Genomic DNA, 19,262 nt, shown 5'->3' on the forward strand with positions numbered 1-19,262 from the left:
TAACGCAATTCTAAACCTCGAAACGTCTTTATAATACCACAATAATTATAATTATTATAACATATAACGGCATATATTATAATAAAAATAAAAAACGATAATGTCTCAGTGAAATCACAAAAACTATTGTTATTAACATTTAAATTTATAGGAACACAATACATGGGAAATGATCTTCCAAGAAATGTAATGTATAGAACCTAGTGATATATATACATACAAAACCATTGAATGTGGAAAGCCGGCTTTCCTCTCATTGGATGTGAGTGTTTTGCATAACAATAGGAATTGTATATTACAATGGACCGTGTTAATTGGAATATATTATAATACAATAAAACAACGATAGTAGAGTACCTACCTACCAGAGGAAGGCAAAAGTTATCTGCTTTGGTAGGCACTTGGTTTCTGCTGTAAAACAGGTACGAGTATATTCACATGAATATTTCAGATTGAAGGGTGGGATATGGCAATAAACCTACAGGTGAGGTATAATATCTTCGCTCTTAGGAACAGCAATTCAAGGGCGCCACAGTCTGTGATACCCATACTGCTGTTAATATCTTTAGGTGACGGTTACTAGTATTCATCAGGTGTACCATCAACTTATTTGCCATTCAATGCTATTCATAAAAATTTAATAGTTGTCTGTGAATAATTCTTTGTTGTAGGGTGCTACGTCAAGTTTCCTAATTCAAGAATTGGAGAGACGTAAAGCGCAATTGAAGACTCAGCTGGTGTGGATCGGAGCGCAAAAAGAACCAGGCCTCACTTCCAGGACTTGGAAATGGGTTAATGGTAAACTATGTTTTATTTATATTTTGTACGCATATAGTGTTTCAACTATCTCTCATGATTGGATCTCTTATATATTCAAATATCTGTTTCAAATATCTCTATAATAATTGGAAATAACAAACTAATTTATTGGAAGAGATGGCGGTAGTCACGTACTTTACTATGTTGGATTGAAATATGCTCAAAAAAAGAGTAAGCATGTTTATGTTACATTTAAATCAGTAATAATTAACAAACTATTAATTATTATTGCCTATGGTACATATAAATTATCTATCTATCTATCTAATAAATACATCTAATAAAGATATTAAAATGCGATATAAAAATAACGCTATAAAAAATTCTGAAAGTTTTGTCTCCCCAAAAAATATAATGATCATACGAACGGATGTATCACTGATTCGAGAAACCATGTTTACTTCTTCACGAATTAGCAAATTTAGAACGTAGAAAAGTAGTTACTGACCCGTTACGCGGGCTTACCACTCATGTATGAATTCTCATTATCAGGTGATGTGGTCTCCAAACCGACCTGGGGCAAGGATCAACCGAACAATTATAACGGGGAACAGAACTGCGTGGTGCTCGACGGCGGGAGGGCGTGGCTGTGGAACGATGTTGGCTGCAACCTGGACTATCTCCACTGGATCTGCCAGTACCGTGAGTGTCACCTTCATAGGTACATATCGTCCTTTTCTGGTTGGCTCGTGCGAATTGGCCACGCGAAATGGTATGATTGATTTATAAGTTGCACTTGCTATGGAAATTCGACCAATTATCGTGCAACATACAGTTTAATTTGTTTTAACTTATTTAACATAAAGATACATAATATAAACACAGCCCATAAATTAAAGATAGTACGTGTGGTCGCATTCTATAGCACAGGGCTAATACATTGTCGGTTTGCCTAATGGTTGCCTGGTAGAGAACAGCGTCCGGTGTTAAGTCCGCCAAATGTACATAGAATTTTACTATGCATTAAAATTTAAATAATTAAATATTAAAGAAGGATTTTCATACAACAAACTTCTAATATTACTGGCAACATAGACGACATTGTTTTTTCTATAATTATTTGGTTTAATTATTCTTTTAATCTTTTGTCTACTATTGAAATTTAAATATTATACCTATGTTACCTAATTGAATCTTATAATTTTGACAAATTTATGGAAAAATATGCATTAAATAATTGTACTATCCTTACTAATACGTATTATAAATATGAAAGTGAGTTTGTTTGTTATCTCTAAGCGCCTTGACAGCTAGACCAACCACTATAATAAATTAGTATACACGTACTATACGGGATGGAGAACGATATAGGTTATAGTTAATCCCGATTTATAAACATATCCTGATGATCATCATCAGGCCAAAATCGCTAGTAAAAGCTAGTTAATGTTATAAATGCGAAAGTTTATAAAAATATGTTTATTATTTTTTCATTAATATAATAGAATAGAATAAATATTTATTGTGAGCTGTACATTATAATTTTTCGTAAGATGTTATTAACGTCTTAAAGGAAAACACAGCCTACCCATACATTGGGCATACAATACAATACATGTAAACACTACTAAACTGATTTGAATGAAATATAGTACACGGGAAGATTGTATCCTACCTTAGTACATAGAACACTATATATTCACGCAGGCAAAGACGCGGGATACAGTTAATAAGGAATAACTGAGTCACAATTCCGCCATTACAATTTTGTGACGTATAGTAACCGGTTAGCTTAAAGCGAATGATGTTAAGAGAGAATGATATTAGTAGAATGTATAATGTAAACGTTTATTAATACAGTAATAATAGTAATATAATAGTAAAGAAGGAGAACAATAGATAATATAAAAAAGGTATAATATTAAGACGATATGTGTGCCGTGGCGCCAACAACAACATTCCTTTCATATACGCATGCGCGGACTGCGCGCGCAACCCGTAGTCGCCGAGCGCCTGCGCGTCCTGCGCGCGCATAGGTACATCAAACAAGCTGCGTGCGCGACCGACCGTATTACATATATATATAAAATATTTACGCTTGTCTGCGTGTTTTTACAAAATAAATAAAATATATAATTTTATAAGTATGCTACATCACCCCCCTCCAGAGACCGTCTCACGGGCGATAATATTTAGGGAAGTGAACAGATCTGTACGATACGAATATAGTACGAACAATACGACCTGATCTCGTCTTACGGATATCATTTCTTCCAGTTTTGTTAGGCGTAGTGTGTTGTGGCGAATTTGTGGAAGAAGTGTTTGTATTGTGTGTTGTGTTCTGATTATTTTGTGTGTGATTGCTTGATGATTGATTACTAGATGTGTGTGTGTCTGGTGTGGTTGTACTCATGTATGTGTTAATGTCATGCAATATGTAAGCTGGCTTTATTCGGTCTATAGAAACTGTGACAGGGTTATTACGTAAAAGTATTTTGAAGACTTTGTCTGTTCTTTCTAGTACTTCGTGTGGCCCAGTGTAAGCAGGTGTTAGAGGTCTGCGACAAGTATCGTCCCGAAGAAATACGTGTGTGGCTGTTTTGAGGTCTTTATATACAAAAACAGATCTTTTGCTATGACACGGTGTGGCTGTGGGCTGTAACCTTTTAGCGAATGAACGTATTCGTGACAAATAATCAGTTACATCTGGGATGGTACTTTCCTCGTATTGGAAGAAATCTCCTGGTAGCCTAAGTGTTTCTTCGTATGTAAGTTCGGCTGATGAAGCATGAAGATCCTCCTTGTATGCATTCCTAATCCCAAGCAGTACCAAAGGGAGAGTTTCCACCCAATTAGAATTGGCATGACAAGTAATTGCTGCCTTTAATTGTCTATGGAACCTTTCTATAAGGCCGTTGTATGAAGGGTGATAGGCGGTCGTTCTTCTATGTTGGAAACCGATGAGTTCAGATAATTTTTTGAACAGGCATGACTCAAACTGTGCACCTCTGTCGGTGACAATAGTATGAGGACAGCCAAATCGAAAAATCCATCCATTTAGTAGAGCCTTGGCCACTGCTTCAGCTGTGATTTCCTGGAGTGGTATTGCCTCAGGCCAGCGAGTGAATCTGTCAATAGCTGTAAGGCAGTATCGATATCCTTGTGACAGTGGCAGGGGTCCAATAAGATCAATGTGAATATTACTGAATCTCGATTTTGGAAGCTTGAATGTGCCCAGAGGTGAAGAGACATGACGAGTGACTTTTGATCTTTGGCAAGCCAAACAAGTCCTTGTGTATTCTCGACAGTCTTTTTTTATCCCTGGCCAGACGTACCTCTCTGCTACCAGTTTGGAGGTAGCATTTGCTCCTGGATGACTAAGCGAATGAAGAGTTTCGAATATTCGCCGGCGATACTCCATTGGAACATATGGTCTCACAGCATTGTCTTTCTCATCACAATACAGTTCAGACAGTGTACCTGGCAGTTTAATCTTTTTTAGATGTAGTGATGTGTTGCTGTTCAGTAGCAGTTGTAGTTCTGGATCGGATTGTTGTGCTTTCGCTAACAGCTCCAAGTCCACTGGTTGAACTATTTCTTCTATTCGTGAAAGGGTATCAGCTACTACGTTATTCTTACCTGAGATGTGCCTGATATCTGTTGAAAACTGCGAAATGAAGTCTAAGTGTCTGAACTGTCTTGGAGAGCAATTTTCCTTTCTTGAGTGAAAAGCGAAACATAAGGGTTTATGGTCTGTATAAATAATAAAGTTTCGTGCTTCTACCATGTGCCTGAAATATTTGATTGTTTCGTATATTGCCAACAATTCCCGATCATATGGAGAATATTTTCGTTGGGTTGAATTAAATTTTTTAGAAAAGAATGCCAGAGGTTGCCATCCTTCATTTTCTTTGTACTGCTGTAGCACTGCACCTATTGCTGTGTCAGATGCGTCTGTAACGATTGCTAACTTAGCCTGACAGTCTGGGTGTGCTAACAGAGCTGCTTCACAGAGTCCCTTCTTACAGGCCATGAATGCTTCGAGTTCCTTTGGAGAGAATGTGACAGGATGAGAGCCTTTTACCGAGCCTACTAATAAAGAATTTAAGGGGTCTTGGTATTGGGCAGCATCAGGAACGAATCTCCTATAAAAATTAAGCATACCCAAGAATCTCCTTAGTTCCCGTATTGTTTTTGGCACCGGAAAGTTCTGTATAGCTTCGACCTTGGAGGGAAGCGGCTTAGTACCATCGGCAGATATGAGGTATCCTAAAAACTTTACCTCGGTAGCACCAAACACGCATTTCGAGGTGTTAATTACCATACCGTATTCGCGTAGTCTAGTAAACAGCTGTCTTAGATGGTGCTTGTGCTCCTCTTCATCTTTCGAGAAGACTAGGAAGTCGTCCAAATAAGCGAATGTAAAATCAAGGCTTCTCAGCATCTCGTCCACGAAACGTTGAAATGTCTGTCCGGCATTACGAAGTCCGAACGTCATGAATGGAAATTCATAAAGACCGAACGGCGTCGTGATTGCGGTTTTCTTGATATCCCCGGCGCTTACAGGGATTTGATGGTAAGCTTTCACCAAATCAATGGTAGAGAACACTTTGCAGCCTGAGAGATTATGGGCAAAATCCTGGATATGACGTATAGGATATTTGTCAGGTATTGTTCGTGCGTTTAACATTCTATAGTCGCCACATGGACGCCAGCCATTATCTTTTTTAGGTACAAGATGGAGTGGTGAGGACCAGGACGACTCGGAAGGTGTACATATACCCTTCATAAGCATTTCAGCAAATTCCTGTTTAGCTATTTTTAATTTGTCAGGAGCTAGCCTGCGTGGTGTTGATGTAACTGGCGGGCCAGGAGTTGTACGTATGTGGTGTACAGTGTTGTGAGTGGGGATGCGGTGTGTACCATGTGGACGAGTAATGTCAGTATATTCCCTAAGTATACTGTGATATATAGACTCACCCATGATACTTTTTACCGAAAAAATGATATCACAAGACTGAGCAGGCGAAGCCGGGGTCGCGAGGGTTGTATTGTTATCAATCAAGCGTTGGTTCCTGCAATCAACAACAATATTAAAATATGATAAAAAATCGACACCGATTATCGCCCTTGTTACGTCCGCAACAACAAATCCCCAAGCGAAGTCACGACGCAAGCCTAGGTTTAATACTAAATGTACATAACCATATGTTGCAATTGTAGTGCCGTTTGCTGCACATAATTGATAATCCGATTTTGGTCGACGTTCTTTTAGATAAGTACGAGGGAAAACACAGAGGTCACTACCCGTGTCCACTAGAAATTGCGTCTTCGTTTTCTTATCTGTTACAAATAGGCGACCATTTGTAGTGCAATCGTTGGCCGCCATTACCGATTGCCCGTTGCGTTTCCCGCCAAAAAATCGCAGGGTTGAATGCATTTTCTAGCTTGATCACCGAATTTGACATGGTACCAGCAATTGGGGTACTTCTTATGGTTTGAAGCTGATCTTGATCGAGATTGTGATCTTTTTCGCAATCGGTTAAATGGTTGACGTTCGCTATTACGAGATATTCTGTCTAACCTTGTAGTGAGAGCGTAGACTTGTTTTGTAAGCTCTTCTATTTGCTGGTTTAGGTGATTAATAGACATACCAGAAGATGTTGCTGCCGATGTGGATGCTACTTGCAGAATTGGAGGTACAACGTCATGTACTCTGTCTGCCAACTCGGCTAGTTCTTCTAGTGAGGCTTTCGGTTGTGATGCAATAATTGTCTGTGTACTTGCTGGTAGACGACTGGTCCATATAGTACGTAAAAACTCTTCCGGCACCCCAGGTCCAGCAAGATTCTGGAGATGTCTGACGAACTGAGAAGGTTTGCGATCACCAAGCTCTTCATGAATGAGGAGTTGTTTAACCTTCTTCTCTCTCGATGCTGACAATCGTTTAATAAGTTCAGTTTTAAGTCTGTCGTATTTGTTAGCCATCGGTGGGTTTGTGATGACATCTTCTACTTCCGCTGCATATTGTGGTTCCAATTGGCTTATAGCGTAGTAAAACTTCGTGGAGTCTGCAGTAATGGTGGCTAGTTGAAATTGCCCCTCTAATTGTGCAAACCAAAAAGCAGGTTTTTCAGGGTAGAATGGAGGTACCCTGACTCCCACACGGCAGGATTCCATGTTCTGTGCGCCTGGCTCCACGCTCATCTTGATATTCGTGAACAGTTTGGGGTCACCAGTAAAGCGAATGATGTTAAGAGAGAATGATATTAGTAGAATGTATAATGTAAACGTTTATTAATACAGTAATAATAGTAATATAATAGTAAAGAAGGAGAACAATAGATAATATAAAAAAGGTATAATATTAAGACGATATGTGTGCCGTGGCGCCAACAACAACATTCCTTTCATATACGCATGCGCGGACTGCGCGCGCAACCCGTAGTCGCCGAGCGCCTGCGCGTCCTGCGCGCGCATAGGTACATCAAACAAGCTGCGTGCGCGACCGACCGTATTACATATATATATAAAATATTTACGCTTGTCTGCGTGTTTTTACAAAATAAATAAAATATATAATTTTATAAGTATGCTACAAGCTTTTCACTTGATACTTTGCACTACAAGTCTCGATCGCACTTTTCCGAACCTCACGACATGAGGATCATGAGTCATAATGTCCGGCAATTAAAATTTAAAATTCAAATTTTAAATAACAATAGTAATTAAAATTTTGCAATTCACTGTATACAAGCAAGCTAAATATAGCTGAGGCTTTTTTTAATGGGTGAAGGTGAAACGGTAACCCCGCCTGTGCTATTGGTATATGCTGGCAAGTACCAGAGAGAGATGATAAGTAAGGATAAAATAAGGAGAGTTGCTCCATCGCAGCTTAAGCTGTACATAAACGACTTTGTACATAAATGTATCTATGTATCATCTTTGATCACATTTCTAACAAATTCATAAAATTGCAGCAAACAAATTTCGACTAAAATGGATTAATAATTTAAGTTATATAAAATAATAAGGCAATCTGGTCCCGGCTTAGAATAGGCCACCTGTTCCGTTCCGTACTCGTAAGAGGCGACTAAAAGAACTTAATAGTAGAGGGTTGGGTAGCAGCGTCCCTCTTAAAACATCTCAAAAAGCCTATCTGCAGTTGCCAAGTCTACCAACCACCTACCAAGCGTGGCAATTACTGGTAGAACTTTCCATTAGGGGAAGGTTTATTTTCAGCAGTAATCGCTGAAATGATGATGAAAATGATAATAGATATCTATTAGAATTTAACCATTATCACTTTTAACGAACTTGTTTTAAATATCATTGATATGATTTACTAAGTAAATAAGTAAGCTCACTAGCTTGGAATCGTTTGTAAGTAGGCACACGTAATTTTCAGAGAGATTTGTTATTCTAACAGCTTCTAACCCAATACGTTGTATCTATAGTTTTAAATTAACTTCATAATATTATTAAAATTGTAATTTTTTGCATAGCGAAAAAATTTTGCAATAACAGTTTCGAGTTTCGAGAATCACAGTGTTTCGAGACAGTTGAAATCACTGATACAATTGTCTCGCCATATTAAACTTGGGAAGCTGAACTGGCAATGGACTGGTCACATAGCTCGAAGAAATGTTCTTGATTGGTACGTGGTGACTCCGTACGGGCAAACGCAGTGTCCGCCAGATGGAGTGACGACCTCAAATACATTGCGGGGAGTCAGTGGATTCAAGACTCAGGACCGTTCCTTATGGCGGTCTATGAAGAAGGCCTATAGTTCAGCAGTGGACAGATGATAATGATGATATCAGATATGGATAAATGGAGAATGGGCCACCCCTTCCTTTCCCATGGATGTCTTTAAAGGTCGAGGAATGGACAGCTGCGTCCCTCTTAAAACATCACCATAGCCTAATTATGGTTGCCAACTAGCCTGGCAGGTGTGGCAACTATTAGCAAAACTTCCCTTATGGAGAGAATCTATGTTCAGCAGTGGACAATTTATGTCTGATATAATAATATCACTGTTGGATTTTCTATAGGATATAGAATGACAAACAAGCTGACGGCCCACCAGATGGAAAGTGGGAACCGTCGCCTGTGGGCATGAACAGCTCTTACGATATCCCAAGCGTTATTATTTCAGAAGACTGTGATGTTATACCTTTGTTCTTTGTAATTTCACTATCATATCCGACTTTTCAAATCAAAACACAGCACCATAAGCAGAGACAAGCAAAGAGGCGGCTGTTATACAAAGCGACCTTTGTTATTCGTGTCTATAAGCAACAATAACTACTTTGCATCAAATTTTAGCAATTCTCATAAAAAGAAATGCAGTTTTCGTCGTGATACAATATTGCTGTCTGTCTGTGTACTCTTGAACATTCGGCCTTGCTTGCTTTCTACATATTTGCGCAGTAAACATATCATTATGGACGCCACGATAACTGTTAGCAAATCGTTAGCATTTATAATAGACAAATTTAAAATTATAATCGACGCGACATCATTTCTCTACGCGAATTATTGTTAATTTATTCCTTATAATTATTTTCATTGCATAATTAAAATAGCTATTTCAAAGACGAGATCTAAAAGGATATGAAGATTTATAAACAGGATGAACTCCCACAATAAAAAAAATATGTAACACAGTAGTAGACTCGAGATATTTGTTGGAAAGTGGCGCCCTCTAGTGTGAAGAGGTTCTGCGCTGCCTTGTTATACAAAGCACTCTTATGTTGGTTACCAAACGACGCCTTTACGTGACCTCAAATCCAGAAAGAAAAGAAATACGCTCACAAATGTAAATAGGATAGATAGAAATAGCATGAGCAATAAAAACAATCGCTTCTTTTATTTCCAAATAAAATCTATTTTTTTTTTCATTGCTTACTTACATTGTTTATGGAGTTACAACATCAATACCCCTTCGTACCACTGAAATGGGAGCGTGTCATGGTCGTGTAAACTTTAACAATATTGCCAAAGCGAAATATAAACAAAAAAGCATGGCGATTGATTTAAAGATTGTTGATAAGCTACCAATATGATTTTTAACATATCAAATACATTTTCAGTGTTGCGACTGTTTTGTTTCACCGTGTTTCCATGAACATATGTGTGCATGTAGTATAACTACAATATATAGTTATACTACATGTACATGAATCGTAATACGATTTAATTTATTAATAATTATAACTTGCCGATTTCAATAGACATCTTACGCTAAGTGTATGTATCATGTAGTTATATATTTTCCTCGGCGGGTTATATGAAATGAATCGTATTATAATTTGTATCAAGGTTTTTGATATAACATATTTAAAATAACTACCTTATTTACATTAATATATTTCGTAAGTATATTTTTTATTTCAAATTATCCAAATTTGTTTTAGTCAAGATTATTATAATATATATATTGATATGATACACAATTTTGTTTCAAACATGTTTCTTATTTGTCTATATCAAAAACCTACACAATAATATAAAATTTAATAGCCTATTACAGCGAGTGTAAATATATTGTGCAAAGCGAAGACTCGACGCATTAACAATCTTGCACACTCTGCTGCATACTTTAAAATATATTTTTGTTCAACAGTACCCCCGTCCTGCGGCAGTCCAGATAAACTACTAAATACTACTATAAAGGGTGCAAACTATCATGTTGGTGCTTCGATTGAGTACAAATGCCCTGAAGGTCATATGCTGTTAGGAGATGAGACAAGGGAATGCAAGCCCGATGGGTTTTGGTCGGGATCAGCGCCTAGCTGTAAATGTAAGTCTCTTTAACTTATTACACCAATACTCGTACGCTTATTTAAGGGGGCGAGTAGGCCGTGCCCATTCTATAATTTCCTAATGCTTATAGTTTAAATACAGAAGTTTCATAAAGACATATCTAAGAGTACATATATACCTTTTTAAGAGACCAGGTACTCATGGAAAATTGACTTTAAACATAACCTTTTACGGAATAGGCAGAGCGATAACATGGAAATACTATGTTACTGATGTGTCAATAATAAGTGATAACATACTGATGTATGCCAATCTGTAATAGAGACAGTGACACGGTGGTCTTATAAATGTTCCATGTTTCCTATAGCGATTAATATAAACTTGCAAAGAGGAAATATTTGATTTATTGTTTGTAATGATTTTAGCGTCCCTCTTAAAACATGTTTAAAAGCCTAACTGCGGTTACCAACTCCCTCATGGAGAATACTTATGTTAAGCAGTGGATAGCTAACGGCTGAAATAATAATAAAATAATAAATGATTATAGCATAAAGAAAATCTTAAAGGATTTAAGGATTTTTTAGTAAGCAAATTACCTACCATACCTACAAGTAATATAGACTGACTACCTATCTACTCTACTTATCTTCCTACACATGCGAAGCTAGATCGCTAGTTTAAAAATATTATCTCGTATTATATTGTGTCAAAAATATAGCTTCAAATTACTAAACTAAGATACACAATTTTTTTATCATAAATTTTAACAAATTTTATGTCTTTGTTATTATTACCTGTTTGATTAAACTGAATAATCAAAGACAATTCTAAAATGGAAGGATTATCAAATAAGAAATATTTTTTCAGACGTCAACTGCGGTGGTGTAACGCCGATCCAAGATGGCGAAGTGACTTTAGTTGACGGCCGAACGACTCATGGCGCTAAGGCATTGTACACATGTAGAGAGAACCATACTCTCGTGGGGGAACCGGAGAGAGAATGCGGCGACGAAGGAGTATGGAGTGGGCAACCTCCGAAATGTTTATTCGATTGGTGTCCAGACCCACCGCCGGTTGCCGGAGCTATTGTTACTGTGGGTGGACATAAAGCTGGTGACCTCGCTACTTATACATGTCAAAATGGATTTATTCTCTTTGGGCCACCGGTTAGTAATTTTTAAATCTACTCGTGTAAGTATAGTGCTCTCTGGTTTCGAGTGTATCTAGACATTTCTACTTTATACACGATGATCTCGTGGAAGGGCGTAGGTTGGGCAGCAACGTCCCTCTTAAAACATCTCTAAAGCATGACTGCGGTTGCAAATCTGCCTGTTAAGTATGGCAACTACTGGCAAAACCCTCCAAGAGGGAGGCTTATGTTCAGTAGTGGACAGTTAAAAGCTGATATAATGATGACACGATGACCTTGGCTTTGTATTAAATGGCAGGAGTAAAGTAAATAAAAAACTGACACCCGGCAGATTTTTCACCCGGCACACGTTGTATCGAAGTTCGTTATTTTCTTTCCCGACTTTGCTCCGTCCTCAACATTGTTTTCAAAGATCTCACACTCCATCACATATCTTCGTGGTTTTATTTAAAGTATTTCGGAAATTAAAACGAATCTAGTATCCATTTATCTTTTTTACTTTGAGTTAAAACTTCAGAAATACGTATACGTAAATAAATATTTCATAAATTAATTATAGCCGCATAATGCTCAGACCTTAATATAAGCAACTAACGTAAAAATCGGTCTGCTTTTCTGTATAAGTAAAATGCTCTTTCTAATTAGTATTATTTCTTTATATAAGCTTAAGGCCATACCACAGTTTCACTTTCACTCAATATCGGGTCGCAGTCTCTTGCGACAACCTTCGTAAACACTGCTGTGGCTCTATTAATTTCTGCAAGGTCATTTTTTGTATTTTACAACAATTGGGGCATTTTTTAAATGAACATAATTATTCCAGTTCTGAAGTGAGACGACTCCGTTCAGACAAATACAGTATAGGAGTAATACAGTACAGTCTATGAGGAATATTCATTGTGCAGCGGTCAATTATCGACTGAAATTTTTTTATCATAATTTACACCTTACTTACTAAAGTAAAATTAATCATTAAGAGCCAAAAACAATAATAAAGGTGTTCAATTAAAAAAAAAAATATGATCAGTTCTTAATTACAAAAAATATAAATAAACTATTTCATATATTCTTTCTAAATTTATAGAGCGTAACATGCACTCTCGGAGGTCTATGGTCGGGCACCCCTCCATCCTGTAAGTACGTAGACTGCGGAACACCAGCTCAAGTCCACAAGGGATCCTTCAGGCTTCTCAACGGCACTACCACATACGGCTCCGTGGTCCAGTTCAGCTGCGAGACAGACTACTGGTTAGCTGGTGCCGAAGTCCTTACCTGCAACCGCGACGGGAAGTGGTCACACGACATCCCATCTTGTGAATGTAAGTTTTACTATAACAACCGTACTACCACTGCTTCACATTTTATTATGTAATTTGGCAAACATGCTGACGGCTCACTTAGCATCTTCGCATCCTATAATTTTAATTTCACATCCCACAAATATACAAGCACAGCTGATTTGAAGACAGAAGCATGAGTAGGACAGAGATACCCATGTAGATATTTTTTGTACGAAGTCTCAATCTAGTTTTAATTCATTTATCGTAGTTGGGCATTAAATGCTCCTGCGCAGAGTAACTAAAAAAAACATAGTATGGTTGGTATGGTTTTCTTGTGGTAGTAGCATTTAGGGTTGACGGGAGTTCAATTTAAAATATTCTTAACAAGAATTTAGAAAATAATATATATGTGCATATATAGTATATTCGAAATTCATTAGTATCAAATTCATATTCAATAGGCATTCCGACAGTACCAAAAAGTATGTTAAACACAAACAAACGAATAAAACAAATTATTCTTACAATTGCTGTATGGCACTGACATAGAATAGGTCATCCCTTCTTTTCCTGTGAATGTCCTAAGAGGCGACTAAAAGAAAACATAATGGTCAAGGGATGAGCAGCAGCGTGCCTCTTAAAATATCATCAAAGCCTAATTGTGTTTGCGAATCCACCTGCCAAACTTGTCAGCTACTGGCAACACCCTCCTTCTGGGGGAGGCGTGTGTTTAGTAGTCGACAGTGAACCGCTGATATGACGATGACGATGATGAGTTTTAGTAGGAACCTAGAGCGACAGATTTTAGGAGCGGCATATATGGGTAATTTTCTTTTTGTAATAATAAAGTTTTATTCACTAAAAATTATAATTAATATGGTAAAGGCGGCAAAGCGGGGGGGGGGGGGGGGATTGAATAGCTTACTGGCAGCAAATATATAATTCCTCCACTAGGTGGATGCCATTATATGAATCAGAAAAAAAAACGGCAAATTTGTTCCAGTGATATCGTGCTTGGACCCTGAAGTTCCAGCAGGCGGGTACATGGAGGCGTACGACTATAATGTCCACTCCACAGTTTACTTCCACTGTGAGAGAGGACACAAGCTCGTTGGTGAACAGAGGCTCACCTGCCAACAAGACGGGGAATGGTCCGGGGAGTACCCGAGATGTGAATGTAAGCGATTTATATCAATCACTAGCTGTGAATGATATGAGGCGTTTTAATAAGATCAGTAGAAACCAAACTTTTAGGACTTTTATCTATTTGTCTACATCTTTGTCTTTAAATTACCGCATTATTTTAGAAAGTTTACAGTTGTATTCTTGAAAATCGAAACAAATATAACTTTTTTTTTATTAATGTTTTATTTTCATATGCCATCTAGACAAGGCCTGTTCGATTGGTTTTTCTACTTCCAAAATCCACGCATATAGAATAGCGAAGAAAGCAAAGATTTATCTAAAGTCTCATTATATTCTTTCTATATAGATAGATATACCCATATATTTTTTTATAAAATTTGTAATATACAATTTGACTTGTTTTTTGTCTTTGTTACGATTTTATTATTTTATAACAATCAGCTTACTCGTATGTGAAATAAAACTGATTTTTATAAACAATAACACATGACCTTTCCAAATTACAGTATGCTTTATATTCTGAATTCCGTAATGTTTCGGTCTAATTTACCGGCATAGAAATTGACTAATTTATTTCTTATCATGGACTGCGATTAGGAATTAAGAAATTTCTCAAGTATTCGTCCCTTGAAAACATATTACAAATAATATAAAAAAAAATTACAAAATCTAATCATCCATTCTTTATTGGTGCGATTACTAACGATTATAACTAATATCTATACATGATAATGAAATCTATACATATAATAAAACTGTACAGGTCGAATATACAGTACATAGACAAAAAGTGCTAAAAACTATGATTCAGGGAAATGTTAGAAGTAAAATGGAATACATCCAGATTTTTTTAAATTTTTTTTGTTTCTCTGTCTTTTTGTAAGGACTAATTTCCGAAATAAATGAAATTTTGCATGATGATATGATGATAAATGAAATTTTGATGACATCCTCGGTCAATATTTTGTGTACTTTTAATCACAAAAATTAAAGAGGTCCCGTGAGAAAGTTAAAAAACTATAGTAACTTATACAGCTTAATACACATACTATTTAAGTAAAATTATTTTGACCTCTAGCAAAGTGTGAGTACGACGCATCATTTGTCAATTTTGATTCAGTATTTCCAAACATAATAAATAGGCAGGTACATACCTCGATATATATTAAACAGGAATAACAAATATCACGTGGACAATGTCTCAAGCATCAGCTAGTTATAAAATAAAATACTTTTACAACAGACGTGGACTGTGGCAAACTTCCTCCATTACCATACGGCTCGACGGAGTTGTTGAACAGCTCCACCCACCTCGGCAGCATCATACAGTACTCCTGTACTACTAACTACCGTCTCGTGGGTCCTGTGAGGAGAATCTGCACAGAAGATCATCAGTGGAGCGACACTTCGCCTAGATGCGAAGGTATATATAATGAATTAGCATTTAGGTATGGCTTCGCATAGGTAGCATAGCATTTCTGATAATAATATATAACCTATGTTATTCACCGATAATGTAGCTTTCTACAGAATATTTAAAGTAATAATTTATAAAGTCGGTTAAGTAGTTTTTGAATTTATCCATTACAAACAAACAATCGATTAAATCTTTTCTCTTTAAGACATAGATTATTTAAAATTTTACCACAATAATTTACGGGAAATATTTAAAAAATAATTTATATATTATTAAACAATATAAATATAATATAAAATGAGAAGAAAGATTCTTGAGTGGCAACCCCGTATGGGCAAACGCAGTGTACTTACGTGTATTTATGTATATTTTTTTAGAAATTCGCTGCCCCGATCCTGTGGTACCCGAAAACAGTATCGTATCCGTGACAGGCAACGACAGGATGCATGGACGCACACTCATTCGCACCTCAGTGAGCACCAACTCGGGAAACACTTACCGCATTGGCGCTATTGTGAAGTACAGGTGTGAGAGAGGGTACAAGGTAGTTGGAGAGAGTCTATCCAACTGCGAAGATAACGGCCAATGGAGCGGAGTCACGCCACGGTGTCAATGTAAGTTTTGACAGTATGTAAGTTACCAATAAGCAAATGGGTATCAATTGACGGAAAACCTTTCTTTTCCTATTCCAATAATGAAGTACCGCGTTCGTGATTTTCTGTTCATTCCAAAGGCTGATTAGTAGAGAATGCTACTAGCATTAAGTCCGCCTTTTGTACTTTATTTTATTTTCGTCAAAGTTATTTAAATTAATAAATAAATAATAATCAACAGCGTACATATAGGGGTAAGTAATTGTTAATAATGGGGTCTAGAAGTCCCATTACTAGCAATATACTCTATAAGATTGATCTTCGCGAAGTTTCGCCTTGAAACTATCGTAGTTAATTCTTTTTTAAATTCGTTAGTATGGGCCAACTGACTTTCTTTCATCCCCATCTATCATCTTTCACTGGTGTCCCGCCTATGTATATAGGAGTGGTAAGCAATCCATATGCATCGTAGAACGTACCACAACTCCTTACATGTCCAGGATAAAGGAACTTGGCATAATAACAATCCAAGAAAATATTATATAACTCCAAATAAAACACTATTACAAGATTACCATGATTTTGAACTAGGTTTTTTAATTTACTTCTAAAAGAGAGGATTTTCAAGATTCTCTTTGGTGCAGATAGGTTAGAATCACCAATTCGGCTTCAGTTTAAATTAATCTCTTTGTAATAAATTAATCTCGTCGTGTTGTTCACGTTTTTCTTATATGTTAGTCTCATTTTAATTTTGTCACGATTGAAGATCTTAATTGAATCTTAAAACGCGAGTTACATGAACATGACGATAATCCCACTTCGTTGGTATATTATAGACGTAGACTGCGGGAACCCAGGCCGCATTGAAAATGGTAAGGTGACACTAGCGACCAACGCGACATATTACGGAGCCACAGCCCTATATGAATGCGAAGAACATTGGCAGCTAAACGGCGTGTCCAGGCGCTTGTGCCAGGATAACGGCACCTGGAGTTCTGAAGCCCCAGTATGTAATGGTTAGTACAATTCTTTTCATAAATTGTCTCGTGAGGTAAGAAATAAATCTACCTTATTCACTGTTTTTACACTAATTAAAATGGTACGGAAACTATCAACTCAACTGATGGTAAATAAATTTTTCTATAAATATCACAGAATAAAATGTAAAACTTATGGACCTCTAATGCATTGGAATTTCTAAAGACTGTATTATAATCTGTATTGTGATTACATAGAAAAATTGCTATCATATAATTACGTACGTATCATGTATGTATGTATATATATATATATATATATATATATATATATATATATATATATATATATATATATATATATATATACATATATATATATATATATATATATATATATATATATATATATATATATATGCAGACTTGCATATCTTTGTTTCGTCACATCAGCCGTCAACTTCTAAGCCTAGAAGTTTTGCCAATAGTTACCGTGCTATGCAGGCGGTTTGGCAACCTATACTATATACCTATACTGCCCATCCCTCAAATTCTCTTAGTCACCTTACTATACTCTCGGGAAAGGAAGGGATGGTCCTCTCTATGCCGGGATCATATGGCATTTTTTTATTTAATGAGAGAGAACTGCTTGACGATTAAAATATTAATCATATACATATGTACTACTTTGTACAAAGTTTCTCTTTACATTAAAGAAATAAGTTTTCCTATGTGGTACTAATATGGTTTACGAGATAATTCTGTTTCTTCTACGAATAAGTCAATTTCCAACACATTCGTAATGATATTTTTCTTTTCAGAAATAACGTGTGTGGATCCGTCAATCCAGATTAAGGGCAGCACAGGGCTTGTGGTGGTGACGTCAACCCTCAGCATAGGTGGTGAGGCCCACTACCGCTGCGATCGAGGGTACAGTCTCAAGGGGAACCAGACGAGGACCTGCTTGCCACGCGGCCAATGGAACGGGGCACCGCCTGTGTGCATTCGTAAGTAATTTCTAATGTTTAAATCATTAGATGTATCTACTGACATTATCCGTGTCATTTATAGTAAATAGCAATTTATGTGTAAAATCAGGATTATAATATATTGTTAATTAACATTAATTCACGCAGATAAAGTCGGATGCAAACGCTGCGATATATTAATCCTAATGTTATCTAAAAGAAACTAGCCATATATATTTATACATAAAACCAGCTTTAAAATTGATAATATTCATTCTATTCGACTTAATAGGTAATATTTTGGTACAGTATACACCTGTCTAATCTGCCTAATAATATATAAATCTGCCATAATAAGGTTATCTCTATCCTGTGCTTGCGTGATTGCATCTTGGTTTGAAAGGTGAAAGGTGAAATTACAATTACAAGGTTCGTAATGTTAGCATAACATTTTAATCCTCTAGAAATACAAAGCAGGAGAAGACTTCACAGCATATTCTTTATTATTCATGGTACTGTTTTTGTTTAAACGCGACGATTAGTTACCATTGTCTATCAGATGGGCAATCTAATATTGCTTCCCATTTCGATCAGAATACAAAAAGAGGTTACGTTATTCGATAATCATAGACAATAAAATATTTTTTTTTTGTGTATACCAACTATATTTGTTTGTCCGCAGCTATTGACTGCAAGTCGCCAGGACAGATCGAAAACGGCCGCATTATAATATCGAACAGTTCTACTCTCTTTGGAAGTTCCATTGAGTATCACTGTTTACCCCAGTACCAGAGGGTGGGGCCTTTCCTTCGCAAATGTCTGGACGATGGCAGATGGTCTGGTGAGGAACCAACTTGCGAGTTGGCCACCAATGAAGCAGCTGAAAGTGGAACCTTGCCGCTTAGCGTTGGAGTCGGCTGTGGAGTGGTTCTCTTCTTACTATTGCTACTTGGCATTATTTATTTAAGGCTGTAAGTACCACAATGAAACCTTTTTTAAACGAATAGTTTACCTATAAAACGATATAGTTTTCTCAAATAAAAGTAACTGTATTTTCCAAAAAAAAAACTTCACAGTTTTATTCTCATCTATCATCTCCCTTTAGCCTTTTGCCCTCCAGCGTATACTGATAGTGCAGACGGGGTTACCATTAAATTATCATCCATAATAAATATAACCGACAAATACCTTTGACTATATTTTT

General features: G+C 36.7%; 1 protein-coding gene across 1 annotated transcript in view; it reads left to right on the top strand.

Moving 5' to 3' along the window:
- LOC113517039 (CUB and sushi domain-containing protein 2) overlaps positions 1-19,262 on the top strand; it is a 93,612-nt gene that overhangs the window by 71,563 nt on the left and 2,787 nt on the right. The window contains exons 7-17 of the mRNA XM_052895453.1: positions 672-798; positions 1,312-1,461; positions 10,388-10,564; positions 11,395-11,693; positions 12,762-12,996; positions 13,961-14,134; positions 15,347-15,526; positions 15,898-16,134; positions 16,950-17,129; positions 17,912-18,097; positions 18,741-19,029. Of these exons, the coding sequence (XP_052751413.1) occupies positions 672-798; positions 1,312-1,461; positions 10,388-10,564; positions 11,395-11,693; positions 12,762-12,996; positions 13,961-14,134; positions 15,347-15,526; positions 15,898-16,134; positions 16,950-17,129; positions 17,912-18,097; positions 18,741-19,029 (2,234 nt within the window). The remainder of the gene's footprint in view (positions 1-671; positions 799-1,311; positions 1,462-10,387; positions 10,565-11,394; positions 11,694-12,761; positions 12,997-13,960; positions 14,135-15,346; positions 15,527-15,897; positions 16,135-16,949; positions 17,130-17,911; positions 18,098-18,740; positions 19,030-19,262) is intronic.

The sequence above is a fragment of the Galleria mellonella genome, unplaced genomic scaffold (assembly GCF_026898425.1).
Source record: "Galleria mellonella isolate WM207_F2 unplaced genomic scaffold, CSIRO_AGI_GalMel_v1 utg28, whole genome shotgun sequence".
Taxonomy (NCBI): Eukaryota; Metazoa; Arthropoda; class Insecta; order Lepidoptera; family Pyralidae; genus Galleria; species Galleria mellonella.